A 24,796-nucleotide genomic window follows, 5' to 3' on the forward strand; every position below is an offset into this window, starting at 1 on the left:
CCTGCTTGCTCTTGCTGAATCAAGCACACCTAACATTATTGAAAGAAAACTAATACTCTTTTCACCCCGGTCTGTTCGTATGCCTTATGATGTATAATTGCATATCTGAATTTGTACCTTGTAGGCCAAGGCATGGTTTGATACAGAAGGAGAGCAATGGCTGAAGTTCTCCAACTCCACTGAGGACACACTGGAGAGTGTGAACCAAGCCCTTCAGCGCTTTGACACCGTCCTCACTCAGGCCAAGGTACAGTTGGGTTGGGGGTTAGACTAAAACATAAATAATACAAATACTGAGCTATATTGTATGTATATATTGTATTATTTTATAATACAATTGCTCAGATTAAGAGATTTTGTTCAACAAGTAATATTTAAAAAAAAAAAAAAAAAGGGGTGATTGGCACCCCTGTTTTCAATGCCTTTCAATACCTCACATTGTGAGGATAATGGCACTGAGCCTTTTTGTAAATGGTTTTATAATATTGGAGAACACATTAGGGATATTAGACCCTTCTTCCATACAAAAGCCTTCCCGATCCTTGATATCTTTGATCTGCACTTTTCAATTCAAACCACTGGTTTTCAATGGGTTTCAAGTCCGGAGACATGCAAAATGTTGATTTTTGTGTTAAATTAACAATTTCTTTGGTGATTTTTATGGAAGTTTCACTTGCAGCCAAGTTTCAGCCTCCTGACAGAGGCAACCTGGTTCTTGGCTAAAATGTCCTGGTACTGGGTAAAGTTCATGATGTCGTTGACCTTAACAAGGCCCAAGGACCAATGGAAGCAAAAGAGCCCAATTACATAAAAAATCTGGTATGAGATTCTTTCCTGTTTATGCATCCTTATTTCGACACCAAACCCATCACTGGTGTGTAGCCATAGAGCTCTATTTACATGTCATTTGACCATAGCACTGATTACAATCCTAGTGCCAATGCCGTTTAGCAAACTCCAGGCATTTACATTTGTAGGATGACATGAAAATAGTTATTTTGCCATGCACACCAGTGGTGGGTTTAGCGTTAAAATAAGGGTGCATGGGCAGAAAATAACCCTACTGTGGTGGTGGAAATGTTGACATATTTTGTTGTTCATCATAGGAGAAGAAACAGGAGACCTTGACCCTGGTGATGGAGGTGGAGAAGATTCTGGGTTCCACCAACTCCAACCCCGAGACGGAGGTTTTTAGGACTGTGATGAACACGTTCAAATCTAATATGGCCGACTTTATGTTGCGCGCTGAGCAACGGCGTACCGAGCTTGACAACACGGTGCATGTCTACCGCTTCTGTGAAGAGGTTAGTTGAGGAAGTTGAGGAAGAACCTGGTCCTGTCAAAATACTCAGAAAAATAGTCCATTCCTTCTCTTCCTTTCTTAAGTCCTTACCTTCTTAATTCTATTTAAATTCCTCCCAATTGCCAGAAATGTATCTGACTTTTATGGAGGAATGTCAACTAATTCGAATTGATATGAAATTGATCTTAACTCTGCTTCATTTCTCCAACCATACTTTGACCACCACTACCATGTTTTCTGTTATATCACGTATGAACTGAGGAACTGAAGGAAGGATTGATACATTTTTACAATATACGGACAGGCCACCCCTTTAACCCCTAGCCACAACAGTCATCAATATTCCCATCAATCTTTTCAGAACCCTGACACCCCATCCACGATACACACAAATAAAAACACTTCTAACTTCTCCAACACTTCTGAAATAACACTGATCTCTGTACTGTTTCCTCTAGGCTGCTGCCCTCGCCAAGGAATGCAAGCAATATCTTGAGCAACTAGAGAAAGGGTGCTATCCTGCCAAAGCCTGTCTAAGCATGCTTAAGTCATACGAGGAGAGATTGGGTAACTGCTTCTCGTCCCGACACTTCCAGAAGATCAAAGCCTGCAGCGTGAAGAGCTCCAGGGGGATGAATTTGTGGAATGCGACCTGGGTCCAGTGCCAGGAAGTCAGCCAGTGGCTGGGGGAGAGGCTGCAGCAGGGGAATGCAGCCAACAAATACCAGCAGCAGCTCACAGCTGGCGGAGCTCAAGTGAAAGACAGGGTGTTGGAGACTTGGAAGGAGAGGGAGAAAGAGGAGGAAGACAAGGAGGAGGTGGTTGTGGACCCTTGCTCCCTAACCCAAGCCTCAAACTCCCCTCCAGGGGTGGCCGATATGGCCAATAACTCAGGGAGGGCCTCCGTGGAACAGATGGAGAGCAGAGACAGCCGTGCTAGGCACAGCGATAACATTGCGTGCTTTAACCTCCCTTTCAAAGATGACTTGAAAAGGAGCAAAGGAGCCAAAGAAGCATCCCAGTTGGCCAAATCCCCCGGCATAGAGGGGAAACTGACACCAGCGGTGCCGCAAGATGGAGATGGTGGACCAGGAAGGCAACACAGCGAGACGGACCTCAAAACGGGGGATCTGGTTGCTGGGTGTGAGGCGTTTCCATGGAAACATGGCACTTTGGGGGGATCCCTGAGTGAGGGTTCCTGTATCAGCTCTCCCCTGTCCTCAAAGTATGGCTCCTCCCTCTTGTCGGCAAGACACTCCCATAGTCAGCCCTCAGTATTGGCCCTGCAGTCCCCCCAAAACCCTTATGATATCTCCCATAATGGAAGCTTCTGCTCTTGCAACTCCTGCTGTAGGACAAATGGGGAAAGGGACGATGACAGAGAAGATGGTGACCCCATAGAGGTGTCTTCAGTGTCCTTCCTTGACCCCTGTGACCCGACTGGTGACAGGACCCAGAATGTCTCGTCATTGGCCGACACACAAGCTGAAGATAATGGCAACAATGTTCTGTGAGTGATGCACCTCCCCCTCCCAACAGCTATGAGAAAAGCAATCCCAAAATAACATGCAAGAAATTCCAATAAAACCAACATGCCAACAGTCACCCAAGAGTTATTCACAATCTGCAATTCAGACAAACAAAATAGCATTGTTATTGAAATGGATCTGGGAAACAAGTCTTGATATCATGCTTACTGGCAGTTTAAATAAGCAACTGAGTGACAAATGACATTTACAGCACGCAGTGTTAATAGAAGGGCAGCATAGAGATGGTTTTTCTTTGGGTCTTTGTTAGATTTCAGATGAAGATTATTTGCCTGAAACCTTGACAATAACTACACTAAGTATACCAGTCACACTTTATTAGGATATACCTACATGAAAAAATACTATAGTGTAAACAATATAGTATTCACTGTAGTGTTTTTGCGTGCTAAAGTCTCCAAAGACACTACAGTGAACACTAGTATGTAATGTATTATACTGTAATTTACAGTAAACTATAATATACAGTGCATTCTGAAAGTATTCAGACCCCTTGACTTTTTCCACATTATGTTAGATTACAGACTTATTAAAAAAATAAAATCCCTCATCAATTTACACACAATACCCCATAATGCTTTTTAGAAAATGTATTAAAAATAAAAAAATTAAATTACATTTACATAAGTATTCAGACCCTTTACTCAGTACTTTGAAGCAATTTTTTGCAGCAATTACAGCCTCTAGTCATCTTGGGTATGACGCTACAAGCTTGGCACCTGTATTTGAGAAGTTTCTCCCATTCTTCTCTGCAGATCCTCTCAAGCTCTTACAGGTTGGATGGGGAGCATCGCTGCACAGCTATTTTCAGGTCTCTCCAGAGATGTTCTGGCTGGGCCACTCAAGGACATTCAGAGACTTGTACCGAAGCCACTCCTGCGTTGCCTTGGTTGTGTACTTAGGATCGTTGTCCTGTTGGAAGGTAAACCTTCGCCCCAGTCTGAGGTCCTGATTGCTCTGGAGCAGGTTTTCATCAAGGATCTCTCTGTACTTTGCTCCAGTCATCTTTCCCTCGATTCTGACTTGTCTCCCAGTCCCTGACACTGAAATACATACCCACAGCATGATGCTGCCACCACCATGCTTCACTGTAGGGATGGTGCCAGATTTACTCCAGATGTGACGCATGGCATTCAGGCCAAAGAGTTCAATCTTGTTTTTTTGGCTTAGGCCAAGCGGACTGTCATGTGCCTTTATCTGGGGAGTGGTTCAGTTTGTCCAATCTACCATAAAGGCCTGATTGGTAGAGTGCTGCAGAAATTGTTGTCCTTCTGGAATGTTCTCCCATCTCCACAGAGGAACTCTGGAGCTCTGTCAGAGTGACCATCGGGTTCTTGGTCACCTCCCTGACCAACGCCCTTCTCCCCCAATTGCTCATTTTGGCCGGGCGGCCAATTCTAGAAATAGTCTTGGTGGTTCCAAACGTATTCCATTTAAGAATGGAGGCCACTGTGTTCTTGGGGACCTTCAATGCTGCAGAAATATTTTGGTACCCTTCCCTAGATGTGTGTCAACACAATCCTGTCTTGGAGTTTTACGGACCATTCCTTCGACCTCATGTCTTGTTCTTTGCTCTGACATGCACTGTTAACTGTGGGACCTTATATAGACATGTGTGTGCCTTTCCAAATCCAATCAATTGAATTGATCACAGGTGAACTCCAATGATGTTGTAGAAACATCTCAAGGATGATCAATGGAAAGAGGATGCACCTGAGCTCAATTTCAGGTCTCGTAGCAAAGGGTCTGAATAGTTACATAAGTAAGATATTTTTTAATTTAAATTTTATAAAATAGCAAAAATGTCTAAAACCTGTTTTCATTTAGTCATTATGGGGAATTGTGTGTAGATTGATGAGGAAAAAATGTAATTTAATACATTTTAGAATAAGGCTGTAATGTAACAAAATGTGGAAAAAGGTGTCTGAAATAGTAAAAGAAAACTGTAGTATATACTGTAATAAATGTAGTGTTTTTGCTTATTGAGGTATAATGTAGTATTACTGTAGTGTTTTTGCAGATGTTACTGTAGTATTTAATGGAGTGTTTTTGTTTTATTATCTTTGGCTGAGAAGTGGAAGCGTTCTCCTTGAGAAAACCTACTGGTGAAAAACTAAAAGAGCACATTTTCCATAACCTGTAGGTAGGCAGGACTGAACGGAAAGCTTCTTTTCTTTTCTATAACCTGTAGGGAACACAATATATGGTCTATATTTGGCATGTATGTTTCTTAATGTTGCGAATGCTTTGTATAAATCTTTAAAAAAATCCCTATTCCATGTTTCTTGTGTGGACAGGAAGTTGCAGAGGATCATGGAGGAGCTCTTGTTGACTGAGAGGGAGTATGTACGATCTCTAGGTTATGTCCGAGAGCACTACTTCCCCGAGCTGGAGAGGCCTGACGTGCCTCAGGACCTAAGGGGCCAGAGGGGGAGCATTTTCGGCAACCTGGAGAAGCTCCATGACTTCCATCGACACCACTTCCTGAAAGAGCTGGAGGGCTGCCTTCGAGAGCCCTTCAGGGTGGGACGCAGCTTCCTACGACATGTGGGTTCCCATAGTTACGTGCCTTAACCATTTGATAACTAACCTTAAAGGGATATTTCACTCAAAACAATCTTTCATTATGTTGTTCATAAGTCATCAATAAAACATCAATTGTTTTATAGTTTTCAAGATCAAAAACTGTGATGATGATGATAGGTTTAAGTGAAGGACGGCACCCTTTCCAGGGTAGTGTCCCCATCACTTCACAGGGAAGTTAAAAGGAAAGTAACACTGGTATTACAGTATCTTGTAATCCAACTGCTCTTATACAAACAATCAACAACAATTTATTGGGGTGAGAGACGTTTCAGACTTTTTGTATCTTATCTGTGATCTGCAGTCACCAACAAGTGATGTGTACCGCATGCCACAAGTCAGTTCAACTAAAATCTTGTTGAATCAACAAGCAGGCAGTGTCTATCACTGTCTAAAATATTCCAGATGTGCACACTGGAGATTAAACAGAGTTCCTGGGAATTTCCTAAGATGTTTTATCCCATTTCCTGTTTTCCCAACAATATGAAACATAGGGATATTTTCTGTTGTATTTCATTGGAAATTGAAAACGAGGCAGAAAGACCCATTTTCATCCAATGTTTCAACGTTGTTGCTTGGATTGTTTTTCCTCTATCCAGAGAGAGTGCTTTGGTCTGTACGCCCTCTACAGCAAGAACAAACCCAAGTCAGACGGCTTACTCCTCAACCACGGCCATGACTTCTTCAAGGTGAGGACTTCAACCATCCCTCACAGTACATTAATATGAGATCAATTCATTTGTTGTGGAAGTGGAACACTGGAACAACCGGTTTTGCGAAGAATTATGAGGCCTTTAAAAGTATATTTTAGGGTTAGGGTTCCGGGGTGGCAGGGTAGCCTAGTGGTTAGAGTGTTGGACTAGTAACCGGAAGGTTGTGAGTTCAAACCCCCGAGCTGACAAGGTACAGATCTGTCATTCTACCCCTGAACAGGCAGTTAACACACTGTTCCCAGGCTGTCATTGAAAATAAGAGTGTGTTCTTAACTGACTTGCCTGGTTAAATAAAAGTAAAATTAAAAAAATAATAATACTCTTTTCCTATTGTACTAAGACGCTATTGAAGGAATAACTTGCATGGCCAAAGGCCTAACAAATCAATGCTAAAGTAGGGCCCTGATGTATTGTATCTACCCTAAATCTATTGTAACCTATAAAGTGCATTCGGAAAGTTTCAGACCCCTTGACTTTTTTCATATTTTGTTACGTTACCGCCTTTACTAAAAATGTATTAAATAAATGTCCTCATCAATCTACACACAATACCCCACAATGACAAATCGAAAACAGGTTTTTAGATGAAGAAAAAATTGTATTAGAAACAGAAATACTTTGTTTACATAAGTATTCAGACCCTTTTCTATGAGACTCAAAATTGAGCTCAGGTGCTGTTTCCATTGATCATCCTTGAGATGTTTCTACAACTTGGACTCCACCTGTGGTAAATTCAATTGATCGGACATGATTTGGAAAGGCACACACCTGTCTATATAAGGTCCCACAGTTGACAGTGCATGTCAGAGCAAAAACCAAGCCATGAGGTCGAAGGAATTGTCCGTAGAGCTCTGAAACAGGATTGTGTCGAGGCACAGATCTGGGGAAGGGTATCAAAACATTCCTGAAGTATTGAAGGTCCCCAAGAACACAGTGACCTCCATCATTCTTAAATGGAAGAAGTTTGTAACCACCAAGATCCTTCCTAGAGCTGGGTGCCTGGCCAGACTGAGCAATTGGGGGAGAAGGACCTTGGTCAGGGAGGTGTCCATGAACCCGATGGTCAATCTGACAGAGCTCCAGAGTTTCTCTCATCTCCACAGAGGACCTTCCAGAAGGATAACCATCTCTGCAGCACTCCACCAATCAGGCTTTTATGGTAGAGTGTCCAGATGGAAGCCACTCCACAGTAAAAGGCACATGACAGCTGTGGTGGAATATTCTAATCAAGTGAGAGACTTTGTCATTTCTTCAGACAATCATCTTTATTCAATATGGATTAATATGGATTAATTACTGCAATAATGAGACTGGTCCACCCAGTCTTGACTGTTGGGCCGAGTAACCTAACTGAAAATGAACAAACAGATATAATATAGGACCTAAAAATGCTTAGTCAGGGCTGGTTCAACCCCTCCCATAAGCCACCTTGGTCCATCTCCTGGTTATCCGCACGGGATGTTGTCTTACTCCCAACCCGGCTTAGTTTCCCAGATTCGAAGAAGATCTGAGATTGTTGAGAGATTGTTCTAGCCTGGATGAGTTTATCTCTCTCGGGTCACACACACCAACATCTTGTCTATCGATTGACAGCTTGTGTTTTTAGCACAAAGTCATTGTCAGGTCAAGCTTTCTCTAGTAAAACCAATTTCCTTGACCCTCCATCAAGTCTGGAGGAAACCTGGCACTATCCCTACGGTGAAGCCTGGTGGTGGCAGCATCATGCTGTGGGGATGTTTTCCAGCGGCAGGGACTGGGAGACTAGTCAGGATCGAGGGGAAAGATGAACGGAGCAAAGTACAGAGAAATCCTTGATGAAAACCTGCTCCAGAGCGCTCAGGACCTTAGACTCGGGCGAAGGTTCACCTTCCAACAGGACAACGACCCTAAGCACATACCCAAGACAATGCAAGAGTGCCTACAAATCTCTGAATGTCCTTGAGTGGCCCAGCCAGAACCCGGACTTGAACCCTATCAAACATCTCTGGTGAGACCTAAAAATAACTGTGCAGCAAATTCCCCATCCAACCTGACAGAGCTTGAGAGGATCTGCAGAGAACAATGTGATAAACTGCCCAAATACAGGTGTGCCAAGCTTGTACCATCATACCCAAGAAGACTCAAGGCTGTAATCACTGCCAAAGGTGCTTCAACGAAGTACTGGGTAAAGGGTCTGAATACTTATATAAATGTGATATTTCATTTTTTTCTAAAAACCTGTTTTATCTTTGTCAGTATGGTTATTGGGTGTAGATTGATGATGGGAAAAAAATATTTGATCACTTTTTGAATGAGGCTGTACCGTAACAAAATGTGTAAAAAGTCGAAGGGTCTGAATACTTTACGAATGCACTGTATATCTTCCCAACACTTTAGCAAAAACAGATAGAGCTGGGCGACAAGATGGACCTGTCATCATATCTGCTGAAGCCGGTGCAGCGGATCAGCAAGTACAGCCTGCTGCTGCAGGACATGGTGAGGGATTGTGGGCCCCACCGGGGCCGCGAGGAGGCCGAAGTCAGGCGTGCCCTTGAAGTCATCCAGTTCCAGTTGCGCCATGGCAACAACCTGCTGGCCATGGACGACATACAGGACTGTGACGTGAGTGTTAGGGGGTGAAGCCAATCAATCACATGTATTCATTAATCCCTTTTTTAGTGGGGGTTATCGTGTGCTTTTACAGTAACCTGGGCTAGACCCTAAAGAGCAAGCAGAGGCATATACTACCGGTCCAAATTTTTGTACACCTACTAATACCAGGGTTTTTCTTTCTTTTTACTATTTTCTACACTGTAGAATAATAGTGAAGACATCAAAGCTCTGAAATAACACATATGGAATCATGTAGTAACCAGAAAAGTGTTAAACATTTCAAAATATATTATGTATTTGTCACGGGTTCTCCTGGTACTGCTGCTTATTCCGTTCAGGTCTACATCACCGGCCTTCCAGGTGTCACTGAACTCGATCATTACCACCAACCCCGGACTGTCTTCTCTCATTACGCACACCTGGTTCCCATTCCCACTGATAAGCATGTGTATATATGTGCCCTCTGTTCCCCATTGCTCTTGTTGATTATTGTTCCATGTCCGTTGGTCTTGTGAGTACCTGTGGTCTGTTGTATAGGCTTGCGTGTTAGTGTGCACTTGTTATTACGGGTTTCGTCCTGTGTATTTATTACAGGTTTATACCTAGCTCTTTGTTTGGATTACAGCCCTTACGTATTATATATATATATATATATATATATGTGTTTGGTTTGAGCTTCGTCCCCGTCATGTTCATGATGTACTCTATTTTGAGTAGAGGATAAAAAAAAACATTTCCTGCTCCTGTCTCATACAACGTGACAATATTTGAGATTCTTCAAAAAGCCACCTTTGCCTTGATGACAGCTTTGCACACTCTTGGCATTCTCTCAACCAGCTTCACCTGGAATGCTTTTCCAACATTATTGAAGAGTTCCCATATATGCTGAGCACTTGCTGTCCTCTTTTCCTTCACTCTGCGGTCCGACTCATCCCAAACCATCTCACTTTGGTTGAGGTCGGGGGATTGTGGAGGCCAGGTCATCTGATGCAGAACTCCATCACTCTCCTTCTTCGTAAAATAGCCCTCACACAGCCTTAAGGTGTTTTGGGTCATTGTCCTGTTGAAAAACAAATGATAGTCCCACTAAGCGCAAACCAGATGGCATAGCGCTGCAGAATGCTGTGGTAGCCATGCTGGTTAAGTGTGCCTTTAATTCTAAATAAATCACTGACTGTGTCACCAGCAAAGCACCCCCACACTATAACAATTCCTCCTCCATGCTTTACGGTGGGAAATACACATGCAGAGATCAACCGTTCACCCACACCGCATCTCACAAAGATATGGAGGTTGGAACCAAAATCTCCAATTTGGACACCAGACCAAAGAACTAATTTCCACCGGTCTGATGTCTGTTGCTCATGTTTCTTGGCCCAAGCAAGTCTCTTCTTATTATTGGTGTCCTTTAGTAGTGGTTTCTTTGCAGAAATTTGCCCATGAAGGCCTGATTCACACAATCTCTGAACAGTTGATGTTAAGATGTGTCTGTTACTTGAACTCTGAAGCATTTATTTTGGCTGCAATTTCTGAGGGTGGTAACTCTAATTAACTTATCCTCAGCAGAGGTAACTCTGGGTCTTCCTTTCCTGTGGCAGTCCTCATGAGAGCCAGTTTCATCATAGCGCTTGATGGTTTTTGGGACTGCTCTTGAAGAAACTTTTATAGTTCTTGAAATATTCCATATTGACTGACCTTCATGTCTTAAAGTAATGATGGACTGTTGTTTCTTATTTGAGCTGTTCTTGCAATAATATGAACTTGGTCTTTTACCAAATACGCCTATATTCTGTATACCCCCCCTCCCACCCACCCCACCCCCCTCCAATCTTGTCACAACACAACCAACGGATTGGCTCAAACGCATTAAGAAGGAAAAAAATTCCACAAACTAACTTTTAACAAGGCACATCTGTTAATTGAAATTCATTCCAGGTGACTACCTCATGAAGCTGGTTGAGAGAATGCCAAGAGTGTGCAAAGCTGTCATCAAGGCAAAGGGTGGCTACTTTGAAGAAAAATATATTTTGATTTGTTTAACAGTTTTTTTGGTTACTACATGATTCCATATGTGTTATTTCATAGTTTTGATATCTTCACTATTATTCTACACTGTAGAAAATAGTAAATATAAAGAAAAACCCTTGAATGAGTCGGTGTTCTAAAACTTTTGACCGGTAGTATATGTCCCTATCTAAACATTACGTTCTTACACATCCTCTTATTTCTGGGTGTACCGTAGTAGACATGTGGGGTTGGGTGGGGGATGAGGTCATCTGAGAGTAGAGGAGAGGACTGGGCAAGACAGGACAGGACTAGACTGGATTGTTGGTTTTTCACTGTTGTAGTGTTGCATAGGACATACTACTTCCGAGGCAACTTTATCCTTGGAACAACTGTGTGGGATGCTAGTTGTCTGTCTCATATCAGTTCCAGTATGTAAGAACATAAACTGTAGAATAGATAGGGAAGAATAAGAAATTACGATGGATTGGGGTACGGGGGAGTGGACAGGAGTAATAGGTGGTCCGATATTGTTAGTTTAAAAAACCCAAGTGCTCAAAGCCGTTTTCATTGTGGCCCACTCACTTCATCCACGACCAATGTTCTAGCACCTATCCTGGTTTTATTGTGACAAGACATACAAAAGCAACATTTTTATCCAATATCTCATCTCAATATCTCAACTGAGACTGCTCTTCTCTATGTCAGAGGCTCTCCGAAAGCGCTTGAAACCCTGGTCATCGTCAGCCATTTGCTAATCTGATCTGGGGCCATGTATCCTCAGCCAGGAGAGTCATGACAGATGATATCAGAGAGTGTGCAGAGCCTGAGACGCCCAGCCCTGAGAGGGTGGAGAGGAGGATCTGATGGTTCGCGGTGGATTGAGCTTGGTGGATGAGAACAGAGGAGAGAGACAGTCAGCTTTGGCAGTGCGGAGAGCCTCTCTGACACAGAGAAGAGCAGTCTCAGTTGAGTGACCTGCCTTGACTGGTTAGGGCCAAGAAGATCGTTCTGAGAGAGATAACGAGTTTGTGAGGTAGTTTGGTTGCATACATTTTTTGTAAGATAACAAGCTTGTTTAAACCTTTCACTCCTTTTAGACCTGTATACTGCCCATGCAGTTGACCGCACCTGTTATCTCTGAACTTCAACGCACCACTTGGCTCTGGTCTAATGTGCATTGGCAACTGACCTTGCGGTCATACAGTATAGTGCAGGGATCATCAACATTTTTTTCAGGTGAAACTCACTTTGGCATAATGATTTACCCACCCGACCCAGATAACCATCTACCACATTTGTGAGGTTGTTCGGGAACCTAAAAAAAATGCTAGTTTGTTCCTATGAGGGGGTGAATACAGTATAATGTCAAATGTCAAGGTACTAAAAATGGTTTATCTTACCTTAGAAATATCCTGGCAGAATACAGCCTGCCCTCAATGTCATCTTTCTTTGCCTCTAGGTCAACCTGAAGGAGCAGGGGCAGCTGATTCGTCAGGACGAGTTCCTGGTGTCCTTCAGGAAGAAGAAATGTTTCCGCCACATCTTCCTCTTCCAGGACCTCGTCCTCTTCAGCAAGACCAAGTGGACTGATGTGGGCAATGACACTTATGTCTACAAACAGTCATTTAAGGTGTGCAGACAGTCAATATACAACACAGCACAATATACCCCAATATGAATCTTTTGCTGAAGCCACTTCCCTTGGCTTTCATTGAAACACATGTTTAAGTTATAAAAAGGCCTTGTGTGACACGAAAGAGCATTCTATGGAATGTCCCATTATCTACACTCCTAACATTTAACTTCCTCTATTGCTTAGCAGAACTGTATATGATACATTAACACATAACCCTACTTTAAAATGGAGAAGGGAACCGTGCACTGCAGATGACCTCGTCTGTCTAGGGCAGGGGTTTCATACTCATTCCATGGAGGGCCTAGTGTCCGCGAGTTTTGGGTTTTTCCTTTCAATTAAGACCTAGACAACCAGGTGAGGGGAGTTCTTTACTAATTAGTGACCTTAATTCATCAATCAAGTACAGACACTCGCCCTCCGTGGAATGAGTTTGACACGTGGTCTAGGGTGATTAATTTCTAAGCAGAAATTAAGACGAAGTTGTACACAGTAATATCCGTAAAGTGTAGGCCTTTATAGTCTTCATAACGTTGTATTTAAGTAAAAGCCATGTCTATTTTGACAGACCTCTGACATTGGGATGACCCATAACTCTGGGGACAGCGGGCTGTGCTTTGAGATCTGGTTCCGAAGGAGGAAGTCCCAGGACACATACACGCTGCAGGCCGGGAACAGTGAGGTGAAGGATGCCTGGACCAAAGACCTTGAACGCATCCTCTGGGAGCAGGCTGTACACAATAGAGGTCAGAGGACACCCAGCCAATCAGGTCTCTCAGAATTACCAGAAAGAGTCCTCAGGTGATCTGGTCTGTGACAGAAAACATTACTAAACTTCAATTGGGAATTGAGGAGCAAGGATTTGAAAGCTACAGATGTAGGATCTTAATTGGATCAGTTTTTGTTGCTGAGAATTTTCCTATACCGAAGAAATGTAGATTCATATAAATGCACTGAAATAAATAGAACACACGGTTATATGAACAGTATTCCCCTTTTCATGTAGCCTAATTTTGGCCAGCTAATAGCCTTACCACTGATCAAGCAACATTATGGACTAAATGATAAAATCCTGTTTCTGCAGAATGATTTTGCTGCTACAATACTGGTCACAATAAGATCCTACATCTGTAGTAACATTTTCAGAACTGTCATACATTTATGTGCCAGAAGTGAAGTATGTAGTAGTAGTAAAGATGTTGGATCTTAATTTGACCTGTATTGTCACTGCAAAATGATCCTGCAGTGACAAGATTTGCACGTATAGTCCATAATGTTGCTTGATTGTTGGTTAGGCTATTAGCTGGTCAAAATGAGTTTACATGGAAAGTCCAATAGGGTTAATATAACCGTGTGTTAATGCATGTTTTCAGTGAATATATGTACATCTTGAAGCTCAATCATGTGGTGCAGGAACATTTTAACCAACAATAGTGATCAAATTAAGATCCAACAAACACCAGTAGGTTTTATTGGTTTCTCGCAGTCATGTATAGTATGCCATTCTCTTTCCCGCATTCCCACTGATGTGAATGGAATTGATGGGTGAGTGCAATATGATGTACACCAATCCAACACTTTCAACTGTGATCATTTGGTCAGGTGGTCATGAAGGAATGGAGGCAATAAAAATGTCAGGCTTCTGGCATGCAGCTCGCCTTGCCAGTACTATTAACCTGGATTTTAAGTAGAAGCAGTGAGGGTCATGACGGGAAGCTCTTGCAACAAAGTAGTAAATTAAAGCACTCTACCTGATGTACTGTTCAAATACACATCTTGGAATGAGACTAGTACACAGCCATAGTATTTCTTGGGTCAATGTTTGAGTTTTGTTGTTGTGTTCCTACCCTTATATGTCAATGAAATCCTTTTCATTCCCTTGTCACCATATGTAAGGCCAAAATTAGATCCTTCCACATCCCTCTGTCCATGGTAACATGTTGTGCCTTGCTCCAAGACAAATGTATCTCTGCCAGCTCATTTCTCAAAATAGGTCAATGTTTAAACGGTATTTTGTCTGCTATATTCTAGAGATTCGTATGCAGGAGAGGGTGTTCATGGGTATCGGGAACAAGCCCTTCATGGACATCCAGCCTAGCGATGCGGCCATCAACGACAGGGCAGTCAATTGTGCTCTGATGGGAAGAGGTACACACCCATAATAGAATATTTCAATTAGAATATAATTGGAATGGTTCTTCTTAGTAATAAATTAACACCATCATAAATGTTTTTCGGAGGTCCTGGTTGATCCTCCTTCGGAATTTCAATTTTTTGTCTCATTCATGTCCCGTCTTATACAATTTGATTTCATCTGGCCCTCCCAGAATCCAAGGCGTTGGCCTCCTCGGGGACGTCTAGCTCGCAGGGCGGGTGTCCTGTGCTGCGGCCTAACTCCATTGGCTCGGGGAGCTGTTCGTCGTCTTCCGGCAGCCACTCCTCTTCGTCCTCTGGGAGAGGGTCCCTGTCGTCCGCCGTGGAGGGGTACCTGTGTGGCCCGAAGCGGAGGGGGGCAGGGGGTCACGGGGGGTACTCCCCACCCCCTGGGGTCCAGGAGGAGGATGACATGGACCAGGAGAGCGGAAGTCAGAATCTACTGAGTGAGTGGATATAATGAGAAGGGTAGCTCATTTGGGGAATATACATTAAAACATGCTAATTTGGGGAGAAGTTTGCATTTGGTTTTGACAGTAGCCAGTTAAACAAATCTAAAGCATGAATTGCTGTCTCCTTGTCCAAATACTGTTTACAAGGTCAGACTATCTTCCTATGATTCCTATTTGTTGTAAGACACAGCTACTGTTGAGAGAGGCTAGGTGGTTCTCAGAAATGTTTGTGCCAGTGACCCAGTCACCAAAAATGGTGGGGATTTTTCTGTGACCCCAAAAATGAAGAGAGAGTGATCTATTTCTATTTCTCATACCACAGCCCAAAATGAAGCAGCCATGATCAAATCAAATTTTACTGGTCACATACAAGTGTTTAGCAGATGTTATTGCGGGTGTAGCGAAATGCTTGTGTTTCTAGCTCCAACAGTACAGTAATATCTAACAATTTCACAACAATACACACAAATCTAAGTAAAGGAATGGAATCAAGAATATATAAATATATGGACGAGCAATGTTCTGCATAGACTAAGATACAGTATATACATACTGTATGAGATGGATAATGCAAAATATGTAAACATTATTAAAGTGACTAGTGTTCCATTGTTAAAGTGGCCAGTTATTTGAAGTCTATGTATATAGGCAGAAGCCTCTAATGTGTTAGTGATGGCTATTTAACAGTCTGATTGCCTTGAGATAGAAGCAATTTTTCAGTCTCTCGGTCTCAGCTTTGATGCACCTGTACTGACCTCGCCTTCTGGATGATAGCGGGGTGAACAGGCAGTGGCTCGTGTGGTTGATGTCCTTGATGATCTTTTTGGCCTTCCTGTGATATCAGGTGGTATAGGTGTCCTGAAGGGCAGGTAGTTTGCCCCCTTTGATGCGTTGGGCAGACCGCACCAGCCTCTGGAGAGCCCTGTGGTTATGGGAGGTGCAGTTGCCGTACCAGGCGGTGATACAGCCCGACAGGATGCTCTCAATTGTGCATCTATAAAAGTTTGAGGGTTTTTGGTGCCAAGTCAAATTTCTGCAGCATCCTAAGGTTCAAGAGGTGCTGTTGTGCCTTCTTCACTACACTGTCTGTGTGGGTGGACCATTTCAGTTTGTCAGGGATGTGTACACCGAGGAACTTGAAGCTTTTCACCTACTCCACTGCTGTTCTATCGATGTGGATAAGGGTGTTCTCCCTCTGCTGTTTCCTGAAGTCCACGATCAGCTCCTATGTTTTGTTGATGTTGAGTGAGAGGAAATTATCCTGGCACCACACTTCCAGAGCCCTCACCACCTCCCTGTAGGCTATCTCGTCATTGTTGGTAATCAAGCCTTCTACTGTTGTATCGTCTGCAAACTAGATGATTGAGTTGGAGGCGTGCGTGGCCACGCAGTCATGATGGCCCACCACTTGGTCCCAAACCCAACCCACCATTTGGGAATCAAAAACTGACATGGGGTAATTTACTTCATAGAATAAATCATGCACACAACCCACTGGGCAAAGTAATATCTGGTGATTCAATATCTGATTCAATATCATTGATTCACATTGATTCATAGCTGATGACATTGAATCAATGTGAAAAACTGATTGGATTTGCTGAAACTCAACATAAACAAATGTAGTATTTTACTTAAATTCACAGGGCCAGATTAAGAAATCACAGATCCCCAATCTCCTGTCACACCATCATTCTCTGTAAACAAATAAATACAATTCCAATCAGCAGATTCCACGAAGTGCCTATACAGAAACCCAGCCTAAAACCCAAAGAGCAAGCGATGACTAGTGGCTAGACAACTCCCTAGAAAGGCAGGAACCTAGGTGGCCAGTCCTCTTCTGGCTGTGCCGGTGGAGATTATAAGAGTACATGACGAGATCATTATTCAAGATTTTCAAGCCGGGGCGGCAGGATAACCTAGTGGTTAGAGCGTTGGACTAGTAACTGAAAGGTTGCAAGTTCAAATCCCCGAGCTGACAAGGTACAAATCTGTCGTTCTGCTCCTGAACAGGCAGTTAACCCACTGTTCCTAGGCCGTCATTGAAAATAAGAATTTGTTCTTAACAGACTTGCCTAGTAAAATAAAGGTAAAATAAATAAAATTCATAGATCAGCAGGGTCAAATAATAGTGCAACAGGTCACCACCTCAGGAGTAAATGTCTGTTGGCTTCTCATAGCTGAGAACCTGGGACCAGCTTCTTCAGCCAGGGTAAGCCCCTGCATTAATCTGGCCCTGTAAATCCAATAACATGGTGACCTGTTTATTTGTTGATTTCATGTTGAATTCAATCCAATTCCAAATGGTAGCTATAAAGGCAGAAAAACAATCTACTGTCTCCAGTCATGTAAATAGTATGAAATGTGTTTATAAAAGGACACTTTTTTCTTTCATGCAAAGAAAGGAAAGAAACGTACAGTATCTGTTATAGCCTAGCCTAGGCCCACTCCACTACTCGCTGTGGTCTTTTCTGCAAATAGGGATTGAGTTATGTTGTTATCTTAAATGATGACCTTCCAATTTACTCATCACATTAGGCTACTATTGCTATCTTACATAAGTCTGCAAACACAACGATGAATGGAATGCTTTATTATAAAGGGGAATTTTTATGGTGCTTTCCCAAACTTGAGTCTCACTGCCAGGCAGATAACTAATTACATTTGGGAATGCTTTATTAAGATGACAGAGGATCTATTTCATCTCATTTATGATTGAACTAAAGACAATGTATAAAGGATCAGTCATTTAAAAGCCCTGAGCCCATATTTACTAAGCGTCTAGTAATGTAGGAGTGCTGATCTCGGATTAGTTTGGACCTTTTGAGTCACAATGAATAAGAGGTGGGACCTGATCCTAAATCAACACTCCTTTCTCTGAGCACTCCTTTCTCTGAGCACTCCTTTCTCTGAGCACTCCTTTCTCTGAGCACTCCTTTCTCTGAGCACTCCTTTCTCTGAGCACTCCTTTCAGGTTAGAATGTGGACAAGTCTTACGGGTTCCCCTTCCTATTCCAGTGAACAGCTCCGAGTCTTCAGGAGAGAGCGTGAGCGGCTTCAGCAGCTCCAGCCACAGCTGTCACTCCGCAATTGGTAGAGAGGCGGAGGACGCCTCCTCCGTGTTCGCCTCCGTCGTCGGCCAGAAGGAGGTGCTAACCCGCAGACCCAAGAGTCCCACCCGGTCCACAGAGAGAACCACCACGCCCTTGCTCCCACACAGACCACCAGCCATGACTAAGGATCCACCTAAGGTGTGGGTTGAGCCTAACCATGAGTTGTACAACTTCGCAAGGATTATAATACTATTAGGGTGAATTCTAAATCAACCTAGTCATGCATTGGGGTGGTGTAGAGCCCGTGGTATAGTGGAAACACGGCTGGCGCTATCGCAAGTATACCTCCCCACCGAAGACCAGGCCCGGCCTTACCGCCTGCGTCTCCCTTCTTAACCTCCTGCATCACCATCTACTTCTGCACTGTTTGAATAAAGCATAAAAATTACAAAAAATATCACTAGTAAAAAAAAACAAGTCATACACTGATGTCAATGGGAGCCTAAGTGAAAATTCACCTCTTTGTGATCTGGTAAGCTATACAACAGGAAGTGATGTTTTATTGTTTTTATTTTTTTCCACCACAGGTTCAAAATTTGGCCATTGGAAAGTCAACTGAGGTTTGAGCTCTGAGTTTGGTAAGTTTGTCTGTAATAATGAGGTCACGATTCACCATCTATAGTTTGCCTGTATTTATGTCTGGGGAGTTAAAAAATATATATTTCCACATGTTTGTTTTGTATGTAACTGTATGAAACATCCATGTGTAAAATACATTACAAGTTTTCAGTCATTTTCCCTAGGTTATTCAAATACAATCCTATATTGTCTCTCCTCACAGAATTGGACCTATCGACAACAGAATGACACCATGAACTGTGTCACTGTATAAAGGGGACTATTACATGACAGTTACTGTACTCTACTTTTTCTATGATTTTTTTTATCTGACCACTAAAATGTACTGTATTTCACATATGTTCTTATTGTTTTGCAATTTAAACATCTGCGTCTGAATTGTGTTTGTGTTGTGTAAGACAAGTACATTCAACTTGTAATTAACCTTAGTGTTATCTCAGATTCAACAGGTTATAGTGAATTGCAAAATGTCACAAAGAAATTGTTGCACGTGATGCAAACATCATACCTGTCCTTGAGCGGTGCTCTGATCTGGAGCGGCAGGTGTGAATGTCATGCCAGGCTAGAGCATGTTTTCTGCCAAGCTAAACCAATAACACATGATCTCAGTAAACTGTGCAGGTAACATTTTCATAAATACAAGGGTGAATCAATCAATAAATCAACTTCAACTGTCTTTTTATGAATACTGAAAAACAATATGGATGCAATATGTGAAGTGTTGGTCCCATGTTTCGTCAGCTGAAGTAAAAAGATCACAGAGAATTCCATACACACAAAAAGTTTATTTCTCTCATATTTTGTGCACAAATGTGTTTACATCCCTGTTAGTGAGCATTTTTCATTTTCCAAGATAATCCATCCACATGACAGGTGTGTGTGTGATATCAAGAAGCTGATTAAACAGAAGTATCATTACACAGGTGCACCTTATGCTGGGGACAATAAAATGCCACTCTAAAATGTGCTGTTTTGTCACACACCACAATGCCACCGATGTCTCAAGTTTTGAGGGAGCGTCCAATTGGCATGCTGACTGCAGGAAAGTCCACCAGAGCTGATGCCAGAGAATTTCCCTACCATAAGCCGCCTCCAAATCGTTTTAGAGTATTTGGCAGGAGGTCCAACTGGCATCACAACCGCAGACCACGTGTAACCACTTACAGCCCAGGACCTCCACATCCGGCTTCTTCACCTGGGGTATCGTCTGAGGCCAATCACCCGGACGGCTGAGGAGTATTTCTGTGTGTAATAAAGCCCTTTTGTGGGGAAAAACCCATTCTGATTGGCTGGGCCAGCTCCCCAGTGGATTGGGCCTGGCTCCCATGTGGATGGGCTTATGCCCTCCCAGGCACACCCAAGGCTAGGCCCTTGCTCAGTCATGTGAAATCCATAGATTAGGGCCGAATCAATTTATTTTAATTGACTGATTTCTTTATATGAACTGTAACTCGTTGAAAATGTTGCATGTTGCGTTTATATTATATTATTTTTATAACTTTTGCTCTTATTACATGAAATATGCAGTTCTGGCATGACATTACATTTACACCTGCCATGCTTTAGACCAGACCACCCTAGGTATGGTACGTCACGTGCAATAACAATATTACAATAGCCCAAACTTGCAAATTAGTTTAAGCTATTTGATCGACAAACATTGTTGTATCAAATGTGGAAGACCAAACATCTTTTAACAGCAGAACCATAAATTGGTTCCATGCCTTCCATTCAGTAGGAGAGCCATGACAAGATCTGTCCATGATTTTTAAATCTCATGTTGAATAGGGCTTCTCAACTCAATTAAACTAACGTTAACTGGTGCTTGCTTGTAATGTGTTTTATTGGATTTTATTAGTACAGGTATAAGCACAGTATTGGACTGTTATGACAATATGGCTAGTCTCGTAACAAGTTCATAACGGTGTCCGAGACTAATGAACATTTCTCACTTTGATTCCTCAACATTAACATCTTTTTACACTTATTTACATCTTGTTAGCTCAATTTGATGTTTTAAATTATGAAACTGGTCAAAATATTTAGCCTTTGTGCGTTTGTATTTTTCTTTACTTTGATAAAATAAAAAATATTTTATTTAATTCCAAACGGAAATTGATGTGATATGGTGCCCAACATTTTAAAGGAATTATCCATCAAATAGGTAGTTTATGAAGAAAAATTTGATGTCATAGAAATTACAGTGCCTTTGGAAAGTATTCATACCCCTTGACTTTTTCCACATTTTGTTACGTTACAGCCTCATTCTAAAATTGATTCAATTGTTATTTTCCCCTCGTCAATCAACACACAATACCCCATAATGACAAAGCAAAAATACGTTTTTAGCATTTTTTGCAAATGTATAAATAAATATAAACTGAAATATTTAATTTACATAAGTACTCAGACCCTTTACCCAGTACTTTGTTGAAGCATCTTTGTTGAAGCACCTTTGCCACTCTTGCGTTGTCTTGGTTGTGTGCTTAGAGTCGTTGTCCTGTTGGAAGATGAACCTTCACCCCAGTCTGAGGTCCTGAGTGCTCTGGAGAAGGTTTTCATCAAGGATCTCTCTGTACTTTGCTCAGTTCATCTTTCCCTCGATCCTGACTAGTCTCCCAGTCCATACTGCTGAAAAACATCCCCACAGCATGATACTGCCACCACCATGCTTCACCGTAGGAATGGTGCCAGGTTTCGTTCAGATGTGACTCTTGGCTTTCAGGACAAAGAGTTCAATCTTGGTTTCAACAGACCAGAGAATCTAGTTTCTCATGGTCTGAGAGTCTTTTGGGGCCTTTTGGCAAACTTCAAGTGGGCTGTCATGTGCCTTTTACTGAGGAGTGACTTCTGTCTGACCACTACAATAAAGTCCTGATTGGTGGAGTGCTGCAGAGATGGTTGTCCTCATGGAAGGTTCTCCCATCTCCACAGAGGAACTCTGGAACTCTGTCAGTGACCATCGAGTTCTTGGTCACCTCCCTGACCAAGGCCCTTCTCCCCTGATTGCGCCATTTGGCCAGGCGGCCAGGTCTAGGAAGGTTCCAAACCTGTTGGTTCCAAACTACTTCCATTTAAGAATCATGGAGGCCACTGTGTTTTTGGGGACCTTTAATGCTGCAGACATGTTTTGGTACCCTTGCCCAGATCTGTGCCTCGACACAATCCTGTCTCGGGAGCTCTACGTAGAATTCCTTCAACCTCATGGTTTTGTTTTTGCTCTGACATGCACTGTCAACTGTGGGACCTTATATAGACAGGTGTGTGCCTTTCCAAATCATGTCCAATCAATTGAATTTACCACAGGTTGACACCAATCAAGTTGTAGAAACATCTCAAGGATGATCAATGGAAACAGGATGTACCTGAGCTCAAAGCAAAGGGTCTGAATACTTATGTAAATAATTTATTTCTGATTTTATCTGTAATAAATTTGCAAACATTTCTAAAAAACTTTTTTTGCTTTGTTGTTACGGGGTATTGTGTATAGATTGATGAGGACATTTGTTTACTTAATCCGTTCTAGAATAAGGCTGTAACATAACAAAATGTGGAAAAAGTCAAGGGGTCTGAATACTTTCCGAATGCACTGTACATAACATTCTATTGGTTGTAATAACTTTGTACAATCATTTAAACTGAAAAACTGAGTTTTGAATCTGGTGTTGTTTTGTATATCAGTTCATCAACCTGAAAATAGCTGTGCAGCGATGCTCCCCGTCCAACCTGACAGCTCTTGAGAGGATCTGCAGAAACTCCCCAAATACAGGCATTATGGTATATTGTGTGTAGATTGATGAGGGAAAAAAAAACAATTTAATACATTTTTAGAATAAAGCTATAACGTAACAAAATGTCAAGGGGTCTGAATACTTTCCAAATGCACTGTATATGGGGGACACAACCATCCCAGCTTTGCAGATTTTACTACGAAGAGACAGAATCGATAGATCATTTGTTTTGGTCGCCATTCAGGAATGGCTGAAGAATTGCAACATTTACCTGGAACTGACTCTGCAAATGGCACTGCTGGGTGACTTGAAAAGCCATAGTCAATCGATCAATAATATACTAATACTCAGTAAAAATGTTCATCTTTAATTTACAATCTGTAGAACTATGAGAATATAAAGGTTCAGAACTTTTGTGAAACATTGCAGCACAGTAGAAAACAATATATGGCAATTCCGATTCAAAACTGGATGGTTTTCAGAGATAGATGGGAGGGGTTTAGGGTAGCTGAATGTTGGGAATAAAAACAAATAAAAAATAACTAATGTAAAATATACTGTGTCTGTACAATGTATATAGTATTTTTAACAGTGGCGGTTGGTGCTGTTTAAGATTAGGGAGGACGCACATTTTTTTTAAATGAGCATGGCCTTATTTCTATTACAGCATATTGGATGACTGTCAATCATTTTCCATGTACCATTGATAGGTGTAGGCGTCTACATGATACAAACAATTTCCCTTTACCCATTTCATGAGGTTGCTACAACCTGGCCTATATGAATGAAAGTTTACATTGTAGGTGCACAGGTCGAGAGAAATGTAAGTAATCAAGGTGAAAGAAAGTAACACATGCCTGCATCTAGCTGATCTAGGTTGTAATCATTAGTCCAACAGTTGCAAACAAATTCAAGTATGTTTATCTCAGTTTCTTTCAATTTGCCTCTGTTTAATACATTTCAATAGAATCGGCGGAATGAAAACACCACTGACAACACTATCCCAACTCAGGATAAGACCCAGATGTAGACCGTTCGAATAACAGACATGTATTTTACGGGGCAGACCAACGACAGGTCAAGGGTAAGCAGAGGACGGTAGTCCAGGGCAGAGCGGCAGGCAGGCACAGGGTCAGGGCAGGCAGAGGTCAGTAATCCAGGGCAGTGTCAAAAGGTACAGAATGGCAGGGTACGGGGGCAGAATGATAAAAACTGGGATAACTAGAAAATAGGGCTCAAGAAAACAGGAGTATGAAAAACACGCTGGTAGGCTTGACGAGACAAGATGAACTGGCAACAGACAAACATAAAACACAAGTATAAATGCACAGGAGATAAATGGGGAAGATGGGCGACACCTGGAGGGGGGTGGAGACAAGCACAAGGACAGGTGAAACAATTGTGACACACAATTGACAGTTGTGACACACACGAACAGTTCACTTTCAAAGCAGCCACATACAAACAACATGATCACTTTGATTAGTCTAGCTATAATTCCTTCTCACATCTACGCACTCCTTTTTCTTCCCTATCATTGACCGACTGGTGAATGAAATGACCAGACACTTTTCCGCAGAAGCAGGTGCAGTTCTCATGGGAACGTCAGCCCTCAACCCCAAGCAAATCAAATCAAATGTATTTGTCACATACACATGGTTAGCAGATGTTAATGCGAGTGTAGCGAAATGCTTGTGCTTCTAGTTCCGACAATGCAGTACTAACCAACGAGTACTACCTTATACACACAAGTGTAAAGGAATAAAGAATATGCACATAAAGATATATGAATGAGTGATGGTACAGAACGGCATAGGCAAGATGCAGTAGATGGTATCGAGTACAGTATATACATATGAGATGAGTAATGTAGGGTATGTAAACAAAGTGGCATAGTTTAAAGTGACTAGTGATACATGTATTACATAAATATGCAGTAGATGATATAGAGTACAGTATATACATGTATATATCATTGTCACATTTATTCAAAAAGAAAGCCTTGTGCCCATGGCACAGCACTATGGAATCAGAGGACAATCTGCTGACCGAAGTGCAACAAGTTCTTGGAAAGAAAAACATAACAGGGTGAAACAGTTAGCAGCACACTGGACTTCCTGTCCATGCTTAAAACTTATTAGGGCTAGGTGTCCCGTCAGCAGGACACCTGTTGAAAACATCCGGTGAAATTGGAGGGTGCCCAATTCAAATAAATGATCATAATATTAAACATTTACGAACATACAAGTAACTTATATCAGTTAAAAGCTTAAATTATTGTTAATCTAACTGCATTGGCCGATTTTCAATAGGCTTTACAGCAAAACCATACCATGCAATTGTTTGAGGACGGCGCCCCACATTAACATATTTTTCAACCAGCACAGGG

At 42.1% G+C, this 24,796-nt stretch overlaps 1 protein-coding gene across 3 annotated transcripts in view; it reads left to right on the top strand.

The window, feature by feature from the left end:
* LOC109891923 (uncharacterized) overlaps window positions 1-20,500 on the top strand; it is a 53,947-nt gene extending 33,447 nt beyond the window's left edge. For 2 of the 3 annotated variants that reach the window (XM_031826457.1, XM_031826461.1), the window contains exons 12-24: window positions 125-247; window positions 1,107-1,304; window positions 1,762-2,813; window positions 5,148-5,397; window positions 6,033-6,122; window positions 8,523-8,747; window positions 12,205-12,375; window positions 12,947-13,124; window positions 14,410-14,526; window positions 14,706-14,978; window positions 18,003-18,235; window positions 18,625-18,675; window positions 18,879-20,500. In XM_031826457.1, the coding sequence (XP_031682317.1) occupies window positions 125-247; window positions 1,107-1,304; window positions 1,762-2,813; window positions 5,148-5,397; window positions 6,033-6,122; window positions 8,523-8,747; window positions 12,205-12,375; window positions 12,947-13,124; window positions 14,410-14,526; window positions 14,706-14,978; window positions 18,003-18,235; window positions 18,625-18,663 (2,949 nt within the window). In that variant the 3' untranslated portion in view covers window positions 18,664-18,675; window positions 18,879-20,500. The remainder of the gene's footprint in view (window positions 1-124; window positions 248-1,106; window positions 1,305-1,761; window positions 2,814-5,147; window positions 5,398-6,032; window positions 6,123-8,522; window positions 8,748-12,204; window positions 12,376-12,946; window positions 13,125-14,409; window positions 14,527-14,705; window positions 14,979-18,002; window positions 18,236-18,624; window positions 18,676-18,878) is intronic. The other variant, XM_020484383.2, reaches the window with a different exon arrangement.
* The last annotated feature ends 4,296 nt before the right edge of the window (window positions 20,501-24,796 follow it).

This window comes from Oncorhynchus kisutch, linkage group LG1 (genome assembly GCF_002021735.2).
Source record: "Oncorhynchus kisutch isolate 150728-3 linkage group LG1, Okis_V2, whole genome shotgun sequence".
In the NCBI taxonomy this organism is placed as follows: Eukaryota; Metazoa; Chordata; class Actinopteri; order Salmoniformes; family Salmonidae; genus Oncorhynchus; species Oncorhynchus kisutch.